Source organism: Coregonus clupeaformis, unplaced genomic scaffold (genome assembly GCF_020615455.1).
Source record: "Coregonus clupeaformis isolate EN_2021a unplaced genomic scaffold, ASM2061545v1 scaf0007, whole genome shotgun sequence".
Lineage (NCBI taxonomy): Eukaryota > Metazoa > Chordata > Actinopteri > Salmoniformes > Salmonidae > Coregonus > Coregonus clupeaformis.
Window position 1 is genome coordinate 688,148 of NW_025533462.1, and position 20,106 is coordinate 708,253.

A 20,106-nucleotide genomic window follows, 5' to 3' on the forward strand; every position below is an offset into this window, starting at 1 on the left:
TGTGTCCGGTGCTTCCCCCTTTTGAATGGTATAAACCTCATATGGAAGCTTCAACGTCGACATGTAACAACATCCTGTCCATCCATAGGGTAAGAATATATAGGCTTTATCACCACAAACCCACCAAATATCTCAAATTCCCTATAGTCACATTGCCAGGCAAAAGCTGATCTTTTACCATCAAATTCCTGCTCTTCTTACTAAATGGAACAGAAAAAGTTACTTTATATATCTCATCACTAACCTTACGTTCATGCAGACCCAAAGTCATCATATAATCATCACAATCTGATATTCCCATAAACATACCCGGTCCATCATATGTTTTATTTGAACAAAAACAGCTTTTAGCCCTTACGGGTTTTACCTCCAGTGCTTCAGGAATCGCTGTTAACTTATTTTCCTTCCGATCTAACAAATTCACATAGGGTAATTCATTTAACCAAGAACAATTAAACCTAGGCCTAAACAAGTGCATCGACAACGACATCATTATATCTGTTAATGATTGTTGCTGATACAACAGCCATGATAAAGCATAAGATTGACACGCAGTTGATAGAGGTTGAGCCACCATCTCTAAGATTGAACCCCATGTGCCTGGTGCTGGAATTCTCAACAGGCATGGACCCTCCAGATTCCTCACTGATCTTACAGAATGAGTTAACTGCTGGAACCATAGATTCCTACCTGCCCATCCATCTTTAATTTGCAAAACAGAAGAATCAAATCCATATGCCATCAAAATTAAAGAACTCATCCTGTACCTCCGGGATAGAATTCTGCACTATTTCAGATGAATCTTCATCATTCTCTGCTACCATCTGCTCTCCTATTTCAACACTGTCCTTACTACCATTTACACCAATCTCCAACTGTATCATAGACTTCTGAGTCACATTTACTACATCCTTTAATTTCAGAAAAGTTGTTGTTGGTGTCTGTGTCACATTTCCGAAATTTGTTATCGCTTGTTATTCATCTCTTTCAGAGTTACTGTTAAGATAGTGGCTTTAGTTGATGTATTAACACTCTTAATTATTTCCACGGGCAAAGTGGCAGATATCCTCTGTGTATTATTTACTCTTGGAGTGACTACTGTAATATACTGCTCCTGAACTCCTTTGGTGACTGTGGAAACTTCAACAGACTTTAAATCTTTCATCATAAGCGTCACCTTACGAGTTACATAGCCTTCTAACCAGTAATTCATAACCGGAACAAATTTGTACGCTGGCTCTAAACAAGTACAAGTATATTCTCCCTGATCTTCCCATGTAACATTACGCAAAAGAAGTGAGCAATCACTCATAACCCTCTTCCACTTCATATCGTTGTACAAAATATACTTCCTTTGACTATGGGGGCACAGCTTCTACTTCTGGTCCTGATAACAACATTTCTTCTCCATAATTATCTCTCCACGTGGGAGGAATGTCACCACCCCCACTCCGTCTCTCACATCTACAAGGAAGATGAGCTGTACCACCCATCCTAACCCTAATCACAGTCTTTTCTAAAATTGGTGTTGGAGTGATTTTCTGAGGCGCCATTGTAATCAAATGTGATATATTTATAGCTTTAATAACTGTCAACGTTAAAAGAGTTGAATTGCTTCTCGTTGTTGTATTAGGCTGAAGTGTTGATGTCATTGTTGTTGATTCATCTATTATCCCTACAGCTTGGAGCTCTTTACTTGTATTTCCATCTATCACCACTAGTGTCACTACATTAACTCTCAGTCCCGACTCTAATCCCTCACTTTCAAACTGTGGATTATAAAAAATACATTTATAATCACCTTGATCCTCCTGCTGGGAATTGTACACATAGAGACTGCAATCACCCTCAGTCTTCTTTTATCATTCAGCAACGCATACTTTCTCAATGCAACTGCTCCTAACAGATCTAAACTCCTGCCATAGCTATCTTCCCACTGAACTCTAAATTTCCCTTCACCACTGTTCTCTCTCGTACACTGACATGGAAGCTGAGCTGACTTTCCTAGAGTTACTTCAACCCTAGTTTCGGAACGTTTTTGGTCTGACTTTTTTCCTAACTGGTCTGGGGCTACTTTGTCTAACCGAATCACCAGCTTCTCCTGTAACAGAGTTGCCCTTGGTGATCTCTGCGGTTTCACATTCCACTGAAATATGCCCTGTTGTTTCTGGGACGCATTGAAAATCAATGTCTCCAAATCTCCTTCCCTGTCCATCCATTGCAGAGTCATCTCTGGCATCATCAGAAGTGTACACATGATCATCAACGTTCTCCACAGCATGGACAATCTCTCCTTCTGGGTTTTGACTCTGGATATTGTCATGCATCTCTCCTTCTGCCTGTTCTTCCCTATCTTCATCCTGCTCTCTTGAGCCTTCAACATCCTGTCTCTCTGCGTGTGACACCTCTTCTCTAGGCGCTTTAACACAATGTGACAAATGATACCACGTTGGAGACCCTTTAACCTGGACAGCCGTTCCAGTAGTACGAACAACTTCAAATGGTCCTTCACAACGTTTGTTATACCACTTCCTTCTAAATACCTTCACGAACACCTTGTCCCCAGGTTGCACTGTACTCCTTTTTTGCTCATCGAGCTTCTCCTGCACCTCTTCTTTTCTTTGCCTGTCAGAAACATATGTGGACAACTTTTTATGAAAATTGGCCATATATGTAACGTACGCTCTCATTTCATCTTCCAAAAGAGCCAAACTTGGACTCTTTCCGCTTGTTCGCAAACAAGGCATAGGCATCCTTCTTCCTGTGACCAGTTCATGGGGTGTCATACGTAGATCACGCAACTCACTTGAGCGACACACCATTAATGCTAAAGGAAGAGCCGCTATCCAGTTTAGACCCGTATGCTGGCAAATTTTGACAATGCGATTTTTCAAAACACCGTTCAGTTTTTCACAAATCCCTTGACTTTGTGGGTGATAAACTGCTCCAAGACGTTGCTTAATTCCCAATTTTTGCAACATCAATTTCACTGATTTATCCACAAAACTCTTTCCCATTATCTGAGGATATTTCGATCGGGAAATCCCCACCTGCTTATGACTTCTTTACACAAAAACTCGGCAACCGATTGAGCGTCTTTTCGCTTGGTTGGACAGGCCTCCAGCCATCGTGAAAATCTATCCACAACCACCAGCATATATCTTTTCCCTTCAACTGGTTTTATCATATCAACAAAGTCGATAACCAACTCACGCATAGGACCTCTCGGTGTAGGAATGTGACCAGGAAGAACAGTCACACCCCTGCGAACATTATTTTTCAGACAGATTGTGCACCTGCCTATGACATAGTCAACCTGTTCAAGCAAATATGGTGCCCAAAAACCATACTCCTTTGTGATCTTTCTCCTAACTTCCCCCCTTGCAACATGAGCTAACCCATGTGCTTCCTGAATCATCAGGCCTAATAGGTCTAGAGGCGCTACTATCAACCCCTCATAGTTTCTCCAAAGACCAGTAGCATCTTTGACGGCACCTCGGTCTAGCCATAACTGTTTGTCAATCGTAGAAGCAGCTTCCTGCATCAAAATCACATCCTTAAGCGTAATTTTGTCTTCCAAGTCCACTCCATGAGTGACCAGAAAAACCTTGCCCAATTTGTCCGCTCCTGTGACGGCTTTTGCAGCTTCATCAGCAGCTTTGTTCCCTTGTGTGACTTTTGACACATCGGTTTTATGAGCTGCACACTTAGCTATCGCTATCTCTTTAGGCTTCATCATAGCATGCAACAGTTTCATTATTTGCGCATGATGTTGTATCGGAGAACCATCCGTTTTCTTAAACCCTCGACCTTTCCACACTGCTCCAAACAAATGACATACACTATGTGCATATGCAGAATCAGTATATATTGTCATTCGCTATCCTTCTGCTAACAAACACGCTTCTGTTAGCCCCACAAGTTCAGCAAGTTGTGCGGACGCAGGCTGTGGTATTACTTCAGCCTTTTCAACAACAAATCCAGTTCCTTGGGCTTTAACTACTGCATAGCCAGCACACAATTTATCTCCCACACGATAGCAAGACCCATCAGTCCAATACTCCAGGTCTGCCTCACGTAATGGAAAGGCTTGCAAATCTGATCTAAGCCTCTAGTATTTTTCTGCTTCTTGAACACAATCATGTGGCTCACCATCCTCTGAAGTTGGCAAATTCTCGGCTGGATTCACCGTATCACACCTCACTAGGGTGACATCTTCTTGCTCTAAGAGCCTATGATAGTCTCTGAGCCGAGGCATAGTCAATGTATATTTTCCATAGTTCAGAAGATTTCTGAGACTATGATGGGTAAGGATTGTTACTGGGTAACCCATCGTAACATATGATGCTTTGTCATACATTGAATATACTCCCACCATTGCTCTGTAGCACAGTGGTAGCCCTAGTTCTACCTCTGAATAGGCAGTAGAGTAGTAGGAAATAGGTTGAGGATTCGTCCCTGTACCTGTTGGCTGACAAAGAACTGCACATGCATATTTACCTCCAGTAGAAGTAGACACATATAGCAAGAAATTCTTAGAGTAGTCTGGTAGTGTGAGTGCAGGTGCCTCCTGTAACCTCTGTTTGATCGTTTCAAATGCCACAAGGCCTTCTTGTGTCCAGGAAAGATTGCTATGGAGTTGACCACTCCCAGTATCTTTAACCATAGCTCTCAAAGGTCCCGTCAAACTAGCATAGCTCTCAACCCAAGCTGAAGAATAACCAGCAATACCAAGAAATGTCATCATCTCTCTGACAGTTCTAGGCTTCGGAGCCTTACGAATAGCTTCCAATTGACTGTCTGTAATGGTTCTGTGTCTATTTTCAGACCCAAATAAACAACCGTCTCCTGGCAATATTGCAACTTTTTCTGTGAAACCTTATGCCCCTTTTCTGCCAATACCTGTAGCAATTTAATTGAGTCTTTATGACATGTTTCCTCATTCTGTGAGCAGATAATTATATCATCCACTTACAGAATGACAGTGCTTTGCAATATCTTCCTTCAGTACTTTATTGAAAATGTGAGGGCTATGCTTGTACCCCTGTGGCAATCTACTGTACTCATAGAACTGTCCCTTATATGTGAACCCAAATAAACCCTGACTTTCTACACTAAGTGGAACACTAAAAAATGCACCACATAAGTCTAACACTGTGAAATGTGTCGCATCAGGAGGAAGTTGGGCTAACAAGGTATGCGGGTCTGGCACTTCTGCTGGAAAATCAGTCACTACCTCATTCACCGCTCTCAAATCATGAACCACACGATACGTTTCATCAGGTTTCTTCACAGGCAACAAAGGCATGTTACTCTGAGGATTTTTTGTTGTCCTCAAAACACCTGCTTTCGAAAGTCCTTCAATTTGTGGTTCGATCCATTGGATTGCTTCATCTTTCAATGGATACTGATTCTTCCAAGGAGGTCTGGCTCCTGGTCGAAGTTCAACTTTCACCGGTTGGGCTGATTTCACAAGTCCAATATCGGCACTGTGTTGAGACCACAAACCTTCTGGAACTTGTTGCAACATCTCCTCTTTCATAGGGTCTGAATCCATCTTCGCACTGCAAATAGATTAATGTGTCATCCGTACAGCTTGTGGCTGTCCTTGTCCTTGAGCCGAAATCATGATTTTGAGAAATCGCTGATCTTCACTCCTCCAAATCGCCAAATTCTCTTTCATTGGTACGAAAACAGCTTTCTCTGCTTCTGTCATCATTTCTCCTATATGCTTCTGCTCATAGTCTTCAGAAACCAACAAGGTCACATGTGGCACACTCTTCTCAATCTCAAATTCTTTATCCAGATAATCGTCTGTGTTTATCTTCATAGCTGCTCCTTGTGGTCCTAAAATTATACAACATGAGCTGAGTTGAACTTTCTTTGGTTGATGACTCAACCATTCCTCTGAGTTCGATTGGGCATCATTCTTGAAATACTTGAGCGTACAATGAAATGGATATTCCGGAAGCCTCGCATCTGGCATGTTTGCCACAATGAATTTCTCCCATATCTTAGCCTGCTTCAAAAAATCTGCACTGAGATTTCCAATCAAAAATACTGAAGAAGAATCCATCTCTGTCGTCATCAACAATTGGTAAACCTTTTCTTTTGGCACTTCTACCAGACAGCCGTCTGGCGTACATTTTATTGTACAGTTAAATTTACACAATGCATCTCTTCCCAACAATGCAATAGGTGTATGTTCTGATACCAGTATGGGTATTGTAATTTTCTGATTTTTATAGCAGAGCTCAATTGGTTCCGTAAGAGGAATCAGCTGTTTCACGCCCTCAAATCCGATTGTCCTAATTAGTTGATTGGACAATGGAAGATGTGTACCATCTTCAGGCCGAACACAGGTGAAAGCAGCTCCGCTATCCGCCATCACTTCCAATGGTCGATTGTTTACTTTCACCTCAATTGTTGGATATTTTTCCGGTCCTGATGCTACCAGCTGACACCCCCCTTTTGGATCTTCTGGGCACCTCTAGAATCCTTGCTCCGGGCCCCTATAAGGGTTCACCGGTCCTCCAAATGATCTTGACTGGCCCCTGTATCTTCCTCTGAAATTCCCTCTGGTGTTTCCTCCTGGCCCATTACACTCACGGGCAAAGTGACCAACCTGTCCACAATTATAACACACTTCTGAAGATTGCTGGAAGTATGGCTTAAATCTTCCTCCTCTTCCTCTTCCTACGCCTTCTCGTCCTCTTCCTCTCCAATTCTGTGTCTGTCCAGAAACTGGCTGTGGATATGAAACAACAGATCCCACTAATGGTGGCTGGTACAATTGCGGTTGGACATGGTTCGGTTGAAGCTGTGGCAGTGATTGTTGATTTGGTGAACAGTGATTCTGCATAACCAAAGTCTGTTTCTTCTCCTTCTTCTTATTCTCCACCAGTTGTATTTGATTGAGTTTTCTGAGAGTTTCTTGGTCCTGTTCTTTCTGGTTGTGTTCCTTTTTCCAGTACAGATCCACTTGATGGGCTATATGATCTGTATAGACACCTTTTGTCATGCTTCCAAGTCCAACCACCTCTGCCAGTTTGCTCCTTACTGGTGAGGGCAGCCCCATCTGCAGTTTAGCTCGCAAAATTGACTGCTCTATTTGACTCACATCTGGATCATTTCCGGTAATATTTCTCCACACTTGATGAACTCTTGACACATAGGCTCTCGGATTTTCTTGTTGTCCTAGTGGGTCAATCAGAATGTTGTCAGTATGCACATTTGTTGGAAACATATATTTTAGTGCTCTCCACAGACAATTTCTACTTGCAGCTAACAACTCAGGATCATTCACTGCAGTCCCCACATATCGATTAAGTCCAGCTCTCTGAAAAATGTATTCCATACCTGGAATCCCAAGGAGATTAGCCAAAAGTCTCTTAATGTCTCCTATGGCAGACTGTGTTCCCACCGTCATTTCTTCCAACTTAGAAATCCAAGGATATGCTCCATCTTGAAGAGTAGGCAGCTTCTCAAGTATATCTGACATATCGGTATTCTGCAAAGGCTTATACTCCAGATTCTGTCCTCGAATTATCACTGGCATCATCTTCTTACTCGTGCTCCCTTTTCTTGGCCGCAATGTATACCTCCTCCCCAATTCTTGGGATCCTTTTTTCAACCGTTTTTCCTTCTGTATCTTCAGCTTCTTGAGTTGTTTTTCCAATTCTCTTACTTCTTCTAAATTATTTGCCTTATCCAAGCATGATATGCATCAATCCATATCTCTTTCTATTTCTTCTGTGCTAGTCATTGTAGAATAAAATCCTCTTGAACATGAAGCACCTTTAATCTCCAAATCTTCATCGCTGTCTTCATCTTGACTTTCATCAGAGCTCGGATCTCTTGTATCCTTCTTCTTCCAACTTCCATCACCCCTTCTTTCCGCTCTGGCCAACCTCTGTCTGGTCACAGGGTCATATCCACCCATGATCTCTTCTGAATCACTCTGATCATCATCATCATCATCATCTTTAAATTCCATCCTCCTGAACCTCACTCTACCCTTAGTTTCCAGACATGTCGTTTTCTTCTTACTTTTGGAGTTTGGATTCATCTTTATGGTTGTTTCTGCTTGTCCTCTCTCTATTATTCGTTCATCTTCATCTCTGATGCAATAATCACCCTCCTGAATGATCATTGGAAGCTGAGGATAGACGTCCTTAAACTCTACTTCTTCCTCGTAAGGTGGGGGCCTCTTTGCTGAATCCGTATGTGAGAAAGGTGTATTGACTTCTGCCATTAGTTTTTCTGTTACCTTCGCCTCTTTTGCCATTTTCTCTATACCTCTGTCTCTTTTATCTTTTGTATCTTTTATCAGTTTTTGTCCCTCATTTTCAAACAACTTAAGAACCCCCAGCTCTCTTTGTCTCTTTTCTTTACGTTGATCTCATTTTTTCCCCTTCTTTTGATCTGCCTTATATGTGGCCACAAGCACTTGCATTATTTTAATTACGTCTGGGTTAAGAGTCCCTTCCACTGGCCATGGTTGTTCAATGTCAGGCCAACGTTTATTCCATTTTCCAGATAACCTTGCAATACCGTTATTACTATTTTGTACTACATCAACAGGAGTAATTACTTTCGTAGTTTTTATGTCCTTTTCCCCCATTGTAACAACTCTTTTATATTCCTTTATTGTGAAATATTTTATTATTATTATTATTTTAAACTAATTAATTTGTAAACCAAAAAATACTAGTTCATCTTTCCCTCCTATTATTTTTATTTATTTATTTATTAATGTATTTTTTTATTTTTTATTTTTTTACCAAATTATTGATTAGTGGCAATCTTACCACATCCGATAAAGAAAAGTAAAGGAACTAGTCAACTTCAGAGCAATCAAAAAAGAAAGACCTGCAATCCAGCAACACTACAGCACCCACAAACCAATTGCTTAATAAGCACCCAATCACTTTAATTTTACAGAATAATCTCAGTGCTGGATTTCCAACACAACTCTAATCAAAACTACTCATGCACAAAAAAAAAAACCTAATGTGCAATTCTCAATTACATCAATTGATCAGTCTGTTGCCAAGTCCCTGTCAAATGGTCACATCATGAAATATTCTATGCATACACAATGTATCTATTATATCCTGTAAGGGAAAGTAAGTTTGGATAGAACAGTACTGGCCTTAATTGGACTGGATCCGGGGCAGCACACGCTGTCGCGTGATGCACTGGTCAGCACCTCCTCGCTCTCTGTCTCCTCCTTCTCGTTTCTCACATCACAGAAGAACAAAAGAAACAGACAAGAATTTAGTATTTTATGCACTCACTGGGTTATTTCAACCATACAATACCCTTTTAGACATACCTATGTTCACATTCGCGCTAAGAAATAAGCAAACAGCTTAACTCAGGAATATTATAAATAGCGCAATAATATTTTTTTTTTTTTTTTTTTTTTTAATCCGTCAACATAACTCTTATTTATAAAGTCAATGGATCTCAATCAAATCGTTTCATAATGAAGCAACAGCCACTTAACAAACAGAATACTTTATTCGTGTGTATTCAAAGTCCCCCTCCTTCTTTTTCAGCTCTAACTCTGCGTCTCCCAGCAGCTCAGTGCAGGCAGGGGAGTGGCATATTTGCTCTGTGTAACTCTAAACTCATAAAATCCCACGCATGCGCAGCTCATTTACTAGTGCGATTTCAAAGTGAGAGGAGCTCTCCCACAGTAACTTTTCTCTAAGTCAGACAGCAGACAGACCAGCTGTCCCTCCGTTCTTTCTAACACAGACAAACAGTAACACTGAACAAAACGCACAAACCAACACAAAACATAGAACACAAATCCTACTTCGAAGTTTCTTATCTTCACTTATTCTAATCTGCAGATTTATAGTTATTTTCTTATCCATTACAAATCCTCTCTATACAATCATAACGTCCTCCCGGGGGGCTCATAGTTTTTTAACAATGTTTAAAACGAATCCTCTCTATACAATCATAACATCCTCCCGGGGGCTCATAGTTTTTTAACAATGTTTAAAAAAACGTTCTCTCAAATGGAGACTCATAAGGTTTTAACCGTAATTAACATATTTCCTTACAAAAACTAAAACCCCTGTTCTCAACCAAAACATATATATGTATATATCTCTAACATAAATCTTATCATAGCATGAGTCGACACACAGCTGAAACACAACAGAGACCTCTTTAATTTTGCGCAAACACACACACTCTCTTTCCCTCACACACACATGAAAAGAATGCATCCATTCATACGGTCCTTAAAAGCATGCTTACGTCGCTCCTATTTCCTTTATATTCCTTTCTAAATTTATGCTACCTTGAGTTGCAGATATTCAATGAGAGGCTACTTCGGACATATACTTCGTCAACTATATACCGAGAGGTAACATACAATTGAATGTATATTCTACAATCTCACAGTTCCTTGAACTGACCTGAAAATTCACCTAGTGACTCTCCAGGATTTATGGCCCATCTTAATGATCGCCTCGTTTGAGGGCTTCCGTAGATCAGCGACGTCCTAACAGTATACTTTTTTCCTTAGTTACTTTTTCCTTATTTCTTCATTCTATTCCATTTTCCCTTTAATTCTATTCACGCCAAATATCCCTGGGCCCAGTGTTATCAATTCCTATAGACACTTTTATCCTGTATTATATTCTCACTCCCCCCTGTTTGCGTTGTTTTCAACGCAAACAACTTTAGACATTTAGAACGGATTCTCATCCCACAGCAAATGACAGCAAAGCGCACACACAAGTTCTTGACGGTGCATCCCCCAACGCACACACAGGCACACGATCTGACCAGCACCCAAAGTTGTGAGAAAGCGCACCTTATCTGCCGGCCTCTCACAGCCCACGATGCAACGTTGAAACAGACGCAACACGACCCAAAATCCTTGTCGCCAATTCTCTGTGGTGGCCGAACAACGATGCTGATATGCTGTGTTGACAAGGAATCCGCTGACACTGTACTTTGATTATAAAGGTTTATTATATCAAAAGATTTCAGCGTCAATTTACAGATTTCTGCAGAATCTGGAGAACAACTAACCCAATCTCAAATATGATTATTCTCCCCGTCCTTTGTTGAAAACCTGATATATATCATATGTAACATAAGAGGGGTGTTTTGAATAGACCAATCCCTGGCTTCCACATATCCAAGTCTCCTCTGTTTCATGGGGGCCCTATAGTGATGCTTTCCAGATGTTTCAGCAAGGCAGAGTAAAGTTCATCTAACACACCATTTACAAACGTCAGCCAAAATTATAAACTGTTCAGATACTACAACATCTCAAGACATCAGTCAGGAAGTTAAAGCTTGGTCGCAAATGGGTCTTCCAAATGGACAATGACCCCAAGCATACTTCCAAAGTTGTGGCAAAATGGCTTAAGGACAACAAAGTCAAGGTATTGGAGTGGCCATCACAAATCCCCGACCTCAATCCTATAGAAAATGTGTGGGCAGAACTGAAAAAGCGTGTGCGAGCAAGGAGGCCTACAAACCTGACTCAGTTACACCAGCTCTGTCAGGAGGAATGGGCCAAAATTCACCCAACTTATTGTGGGAAGCTTGTGGAAGGCTACCCGAAACATTTGACCCAAGTTAAACAATTTAAAGGCAATACTACCAAATACTAATTGAGTGTATGTAAACTTCTGACCCACTGGGAATGTGATGAAAGAAATAAAAGCTGAAATAAATCATTCTCTCTACTATTATTCTGACATATCACATTCTTAAAATAAAGTGTTGATCCTAACTGACCTACAACAGGGCTTTTTACTAGGATTAAATGTCAGGAATTGTGAAAAACTGAGTTTAAATGTATTTGGCTAAGGTGTATGTAAACCTCCGACTTCAACTGTATGACCTGTCAATAGACGTAGGCTGATAAATCATGTCTAAAATTCGTATCGATATGCAGCTATTTGGTTTTAGAGTGTTGTGAAACAGCTGAAAGCATGACCAGACTGCAATCAGACTTTCTAAAATGAAATCAATTGGTCAATTAAAGGTACAATCTGTAGTTCCTTCATCCATTTTTGGACTTCTGAATTAATGAAATCTACCCATTGATTATTGAAGAATATAACTTATAAATGCCTCATGAGCTTATTTCAACTGTCATACCCCATCAGAAGCCAAAATATACGCTTGTTTCACTCCAATGTTTGTAAACAAAGTAAATTTAAACAAACACTATATAGCCTCAAAACATGGTTAAAATGTAAATGTTGATATCATGGATGGCCAGTCCTTGCATCCATAGCTCTGTGTATGAATTTGAGAGTGGTTACATTTCCTTATTTACATTTACATTTTAGTCATGTAGCAGACGCTCTTATCCAGAGCAACTTACAGTTAGTGTATACAATTTTCTTTCATTCTTTTTTTTTTCATACTGGCCCTCCCTCAGTTTTTTACCTAAATAGGGGTGGGAAGTCGCTTTGTTATTGTTCGAACTGCTGATTGCTGCTTTAAACAAACTATACGAATAAATTGATAGATGGGAATTGGAGTAGAAACAATGTAATGGCCAAGTAAACAACAAAAAGTATTTAATATACACAAAAACAAAACACACATGCTCACACATGTCCCACCCGCTGTGTTGAAAAAAAGGTGATATCTAGAACCTTAAAGGGTTCTTTGGCTTTCCCCATAGGAGAACCCTTTGAATAACCCCTTTTGGTTCCAGGTAGAACCCTTTTGGGTTCCATGTAGAACCCTTTCTACAGAGAGTTCTACATGGAACCCAAAAGTGTTCTACCTGGAACAAAAAAAATTTATCCTATGGGGACGCCTGGAAAAACCCTTTTGGAACCATTTTTTATGATGTGAACTGGGCCATGCTCTGTCCTGTCCTCTGTTGCTAATCAGTAAGCAGTGAGTGTGCGTGTGTGTGTGTGTTTACTCTATTGCTGGGGTCAGTCTGTCAGCGTGTCTCCATGTCTCCAGCGGCCCTGCCTCATGTTGCCCGTTTCACCCCCCTGCCTCAGCAGGCACTGGAACACTGAGCACACACACACGGCCAACTGCTCGAACTCACTCACTGCGCCACTTTAAAAGCTCCTACTTTGAAACAGACACTCAGTTGGCTCCAGTAAAAAACAAAGCCTCTCGGTGTGTGTGTGTGTGTTAAGTAAGCGTGTGTGTGTGTGTGTGTGTGTGTGTGTGTGTGTGTGTTAAGTAAGCGTGTGTGTGTGCGTGTGTGTGTGTGTGTGTGTTAAGTAAGCGTGTGTGTGTGCGTGTGTGTGTGTGTGTGTGTGTGTGTGTTAAGTAAGCGTGTGTGTGTGCGCAGGGTCGGAAATTCACTTTTTGGTCCACCATGCCCTGATTTGATCATTTACATTACATTTTAGTCATTTAGCAGACGCTCTTATCCAGAGCGACTTACAGGAGCAATTAGGATTAAGTGCCTTGCTTAAGGGCACATCGACAGATTTTTCACCTAGTCGGCTCAGGGATTAGTACCAGCAGCGACCTTTCGGTTACTGGCACAATGCTCTTAACAGCTACATTTCCCCCCCCCCCCAAAAAGAATGAATAATGAATATAAATCCCAGAAAAGACTGTACCCCTACACCCCTGCACTTTCACCAATGTAGAGTTGAGATTCTCTCTTCCAGAGCTGAAACACACACTCAAATATATATATATATATATATATATTTTTTTTACATGTGGGCTTTTACACTGCTCCCAAATGCTCTGTGTGACCACCCGTCAATGTGGCTGGTAAAAATAGACATTCTACCAGCCAATACCAAAATCTACAATGTAGTCCTCTGTAGCTCAGCTGGTTAGAGCACGGCGCTTGTAACGCCAAGGTAGTGGGTTCGATCCCCGGGACCACCCATACACAAAAAATGTATGCACGCTTTGGATGAAAGCGTCTGCTAAATGGCATATTATATTATTATTATATCTACCAGCATTTGGCTGGTGGCTGGTGTTAATTTCCCACCCTGTGTGTGTGTGTGTTGGGTACTCCTACAGTAGCCTATATCTTCCTCTCTATGTAGAACACCTAAAAAGCCTGTGTGTGCAATCGTTTCATCTATTTTTTTGTCTATTGCTAGCCCCCAGCACTGGTGCTCTCAACTTAAAAAAGTTAGGAGCAGCACATTCAATTTAGGAGCACCAGAAAATAAGATTTGTTAAAATGATTGAGATACAGACTATTTTGGGCCTATATGAATTGTGCCATAATATGTAACAGTGTAAAGACATTGGTTTATTATAAAAAACTAAAAATGTTGATACGAATACCTGTCATTGAAATGACAAAGTAATTTGTGGAATATTAGGATTCTACATTGTTTAAAAGCACTATTTTTCTATTGAGATGCATTACATTGAAAATGATACACTGTCTCTTTAAAAACATCTTCTGATGACAACATGAGGTAACATGACTGAGTGTAAACAAGTGGTTATCGACGTGCGAGTAGTTTTAGAACGGCCCGCGACATGGTTTATGAATGTAAGATGCGGTCCTGGCCAGAGATGGGCAGTATTTCTGTTACATGTTTTTCAAATACATATTTTAATTACTTCTGAGAAGTTTTGTATGTTATATTACATTGGGCGGAACTACACTCCAATGTATTTTGTAACAAGATACTTTCGAAAGCTTTAATTTTAAAAATACAAAATACTTTTCTATACCATTTATTTATAGCGGTTCACAGTTTTGTGGGCCCCTTTCACCCTACATTGGTATCAAAGTCTGAAGGCACTATGGAGTGAACCAACAGGACCCTGAACAGCTTCTATCACCAAGCCATAAGACTGTTAAATAGTTAGTCCGGGTAGCTATTGGTTAATTAATTAACTATCTGCATTGACCCTATTTGCACTAACTCCTTTGACTCATCACACATGCTGCTGCTACTGTTTACTATCTGTCACTTTATTCCTAGTTATATATATATATACTTTTTATTTTTTATTTTTTGTGGACAACCACCATGGTCTTGTAGCAGATGCGAGCTTCAACTGGAAGCCAGTGGAGTGTGCGGAGGAGCGGGGTGACGTGAGAGAACTTGGGAAGGTTGAACACCAGACAGGCTGCAGCGTTCTGGATGAGTTGTAGGGTACCCCTTGTATATAGACAAGTTATCGTTAATCATTGTGTATCTATTATTACTTTTATTATAACGTGTTACACTTTTCTATTATTTCTCTGTTTTCTTTCTCTCTGCATTGTTGGGAAGGGTCCGTAAGTAAGCATTCCACTGCTAGTCCACACCTGTTGTTTACAAAGCATGTGACTAATACAATTTGATTTGAATAGTACATTGAGGATTTGTCCATTGTCAAGGCAAACTTTTCTGGCTTGTGGTTTACGGCGATTGGTTAACCACTACTGGCCACACGTTAGAAAATAATCTCTTCATAATCTTGTTATAGGAGATTTGGTCTAGATTTGTTGTGAGTGTGTTGCGTTTGTGTTCTGATAACATTGTTACACTGTTCCTGTGATGTTTCTGTAACATTTGGGCCCTCACTCTTTATAGGGATGAGGAGAGTGTTGTGGTTACATTGATCGTTGTGTTGTGGCAGTGTTTTTGTGATGTTTCTATCATGTTTGGCTACTCACTCTTGATGGGGATGATGAGTTGGGGGATGACTGGCAGGATCTTGGAGCCCCCGTGCTCTAGCATGTCGTGGACCCCCTGGCGGGCCAAGAACTCGTAGGGGTGCCCCGTCTCACACAGCCCGTCAAAGAACAGAGGCAGGTAGTGGTGGTAGTCAAGCTTCTCGATCTCCACCTGGGGAATACATTTGACATTTTAGACATTTAGCAGACGCTCTTATCCAGAACGACTTACAGTTAGTGAGTGCATACATTTTTCATACTTGCCCCCCCCGTGGGAATCGAACCACAACCCTGGTGTTGCAAGCGCCATGCTCTACCAACTGAGCTACCGGAGGCCATAAACACATAAACACACACATACAAGATTACATGGTCACCAAAGACTGAATGTGGGTGAGCCAATGCATGGGGATCTCCCCTTGTTCATCCCCTATCATTTGCGATAGAAACCAGCCATGGTCTGTCCTCATCTTCTGCCCTTTCTCTTTGTTTATCCTTGGATTCACACAATATCCAGGGCCAAGCCTCTTCTGACCAGGCCTGGTTTCAGCTGTTTATCATACCAGCCCCAGATGGAGACCGGAGGACAGCTGTTTATCATACCAGCCCCAGATGGAGACCGGAGGACAGCTGTTTATCATACCAGCCCTAGATGAAGACCGGAGGACAGCTGTTTATCATACCAGCCCCAGATGAAGACCGGAGGACAGCTGTTTATCATACCAGCCCCAGATGAAGACCGGAGGACAACTGTTTATCATACCAGCCCCAGATGAAGACCGGAGGACAGCTGTTTATCATACCAGCCCCAGATGAAGACCGGAGGACAGCTGTTTATCATACCAGCCCCAGATGAAGACCGGAGGACAGCTGTTTATCATACCAGCCCCAGATGAAGACCGGAGGACAGCTGTTTATCATACCAGCCCCAGATGAAGACCGGAGGACAGCTGTTTATCATACCAGCCCCAGATGAAGACCGGAGGACAGCTGTTTATCATACCAGCCCCAGATGAAGACCGGAGGACAGCTGTTTATCATACCAGCCCCAGATGAAGACCGGAGGACAACTGTTTATCATACCAGCCCCAGATGAAGACCGGAGGACAGCTGTTTATCATACCAGCCCCAGATGAAGACCGGAGGACAGCTGTTTATCATACCAGCCCCAGATGAAGACCGGAGGACAGCTGTTTATCATACCAGCCCCAGATGAAGACCGGAGGACAGCTGTTTATCATACCAGCCCCAGATGAAGACCGGAGGACAGCTGTTTATCATACCAGCCCCAGATGAAGACCGGAGGACAGCTGTTTATCATACCAGCCCCAGATGAAGACCGGAGGACAGCTGTTTATCATACCAGCCCCAGATGAAGACCGGAGGACAGCTGTTGGGGAGATCATGACACCCTGACATCTAGTATCCTGTGGGCTGACACATTAACACCTGTTTGTGACACTGTTTAGGCCTACACTCCCACAAAACAGCTACACAAACGGGGAGAATATAAAGAGGTCCATTCAGCTACTGAACCTGTCTGGATTACATGCTTTGGTATTGAGTTTGTTACAGTGTATTACAGTAGGCAGGGCAGCACAACTCTTGTTATGATGAACTCTGAGAGAGCCGTCATGGTCACGCCAAACTTGACAGGAATGGCCAGGTGACAGGGGCACCCCTGGTTCTCCTCTCACACACTGTGTGTGTGTGTGCGCGCCTGTGCGTGTGTACAGGCATCCGCGACTACGTGTGTGTGTGTGTGTGTGTGTGTGTGTTTGGCGCACTTGTGTGTGTCAACAGAAGGTCTTGTTGTTTTATTAGATTGAATGAACTCCAGAGCACTGTGGTGACTATTGTTGGCCGAGGGGGAACCTGTTTCATGTATTGAAAGCCAATCCCGTGTAGAACAGAGGCAAACACCGCACAGCCCTGGAGCAGCCAGGAGTCTTAAAGGAGAGCTGAACCCCATCGCCCCATCCCTGCTACACCCCAGTGGGTCACGCTGCCGCCAAAATGTCACTGCCACGCGGACCAGGGCGACTTTGATGTCCCAGGCCCCTCTCAGAGCCCCCCGTTAGATGTGCAACTTCAAAGCAGGCGGACCCTCTGACACAAGTCTCATGGGAAAACAGAGCGAAGGAGGAGAGAGAGAAGGAGACACACAGAGAGAGTGACAGAGAGAGAGAGAGACAGAGAGAGCACACTGTGTGTTAGCACAGACACAGACAGAGCTGATTGCTTTGAGGCAATTTGCTGGCGAACCTTTACCTTTTCCGGCTTTGTCAAGATCATCATTGTGAGTCAGGCAGGCGGGCGGGCGGGAGGACAGATGAGAACAAAAGCAAAAATGCGCCGGGAGAGAGTGGGAGTGGCGAGATGACACTCACATACAAAGCATGGATTACTACAAGCTGCCTGTGGCAGGACGAGCCACACAGGAACAGAGAACATGCTACAAGCTGCATTCAGAAGAGATGTGGACATAATAGGCTACAGTAGACAATGTCACAGTCAGTGGGTTAGAGCAGTGGTTCCCAAACTGTGTTGGCAGTTTATTTATCAGTCCGGCTTTCAACTTACTCTTCAAAGTTGTTATAGTAGAATGCACAAGGTGCAATTTGGAAAATGAGTCGTGAATCATCAGTTTGCCTCTTGTCATGTCAGTCGTTGCATACCTTCGAGCAGGGTTTCCCAAACTCGGTCCTGGGGCCCACCTGGGTGCACGTTTTGGTTTTTGCCCTAGCACTACACAGCTGATTCAAATAACCAACTCATCATCACGCTTTGATTATTTTAATCAGTTTAGTGCTAGGGAAAAAAGCAAAACGTGCACCCAGGGGGGCCCCAGGACCGAGTTTGGGAAATCCATGCCTTAGAGAGCTATTTATAACTTATCCAGATCAACTAGCCCCATGTCAACTAACTTTTTTTGCTAGGTTTTTTAGCCCATAGATTTTGTTGTAATGTTTGAGTCAATCAAATATCACATGAATACACATTAGACATAGCAAAACGTATATAATTTAAAACTGCAAAATGTTCACTGCACCCCATGACAAAATGTGTAGAATTGCAGGAAATTCTCTCCGCCAACAAGAGTGGTGTGAACAGTTTGTGTCATGAACAGTGCTTGTGCCCATAGAAATAGAAGAGGGGGGTGCAGGATGTTCCCCAATGCTGGAAGGGGAGCCTGAGTGAGTTTGGGAACCCCTGGGTTAGAGAATGGGCTGATATCTGATTAAAATGTTCTTGTTGAAAAAAGTGTCTGCTTAAAAAATTCACCTTTGTGGGCAACTGGTGGCCTCAATATGAAAAAAATATAGAGACCACCCCTCCCCACCCCACCCCACCCCACACACCCGTGAGAATCTTAATCAACGGAGGCTGTGGCTGACCGGTAATGCTCACATCCTCTCTTATCGATCGGGCTGTTCAGGTTTGTTTGTCTTTGGGTGCCTTCAGAGTTTTTCTACGGAGCTCTGAGTCGATGAGATGGAAGTGTAAGAGACGCCCTGCACGTCTCCTCTGGTCAGCGTGGAGAGAGGTAGACACACGGCAGCTAAGCAGTTAGCAGAGGCTTCCTCATTAAAGAACCTGACTGAACCTGACTGAGGCTGCATCTGAAATAGCAGCCTATTCACTATGTAGGCTAGTGCATTCGTTTTGACCAGGCCCCAAGGCACTAATATATATTCAAAAAATTATTAGGATCCCCAATGGTGACAGCTAGTCTTCCTGGGGTCCGACACATAACAAAAAATACAACTAAAGACACACATTTACACACACACACACACACACAAGAGAAACTACACAATTAAAGAATAATAACGTGTGTGTGCGTATCCATCAGTTAGACATACATGTCAGTACATACACACAGGGAATAGGGTGTCATTCCAGACACACCCTGAGTCTCTGGGGCCTCCAGCCCATAGAAATAGAACTCCTAGAACAGGTTATCCCCAATTAAAGTCAATGGGTGGGTGGTGAAAGTCTACTTCTATGCTCCAGCCAGAAACTAGAAGAACCAGAGGGCAGATTTCTGTCTTATTATGTACATTAGATGATGGACAATAAAGCTTTTTGAATGGAATTGGATTGGCTAGCATTTTAAAAGCAGCATGATTTCTCTTTCACCTGAACGGGCAGGCTGGATTGGCAGCATGACATAGGACCGTAAACTAACTATGGGCCAGCGCACCAAGGACACAGGGCAGTGTGTGTCTGTCTATTAGGGTGGTAGACGTGCATAGAGGGTGGTGTAGACCCAAACTCATCGTGTTTCTGTGGTAATTGCTGTTGGCCACATCATTATTTTCCTCTAGGTAGAGAAACGAGGAGGACACGGACAGAGTTGTGTGTGTGTTTGTGTGCGTGCGTCCATGCGTGCCTGTGGTGAGCCGTCTCCAGGAGAGGGAGAGTAACTGTGTTCCATGTACAGTGCCTTCAGAAAGTGTTCACACCCCTTGACTTTTTCCACA

General features: G+C 42.4%; 1 protein-coding gene across 1 annotated transcript in view; it reads right to left on the minus strand.

The window, feature by feature from the left end:
• The window catches only part of LOC121538732 (parkin coregulated gene protein homolog), a 261,418-nt gene that overhangs the window by 120,300 nt on the left and 121,012 nt on the right, over positions 1–20,106 (minus strand). The window contains exon 3 of the mRNA XM_041846891.1: positions 15,620–15,791. Coding sequence (XP_041702825.1) covers positions 15,620–15,791 — 172 coding nt within the window. The remainder of the gene's footprint in view (positions 1–15,619; positions 15,792–20,106) is intronic.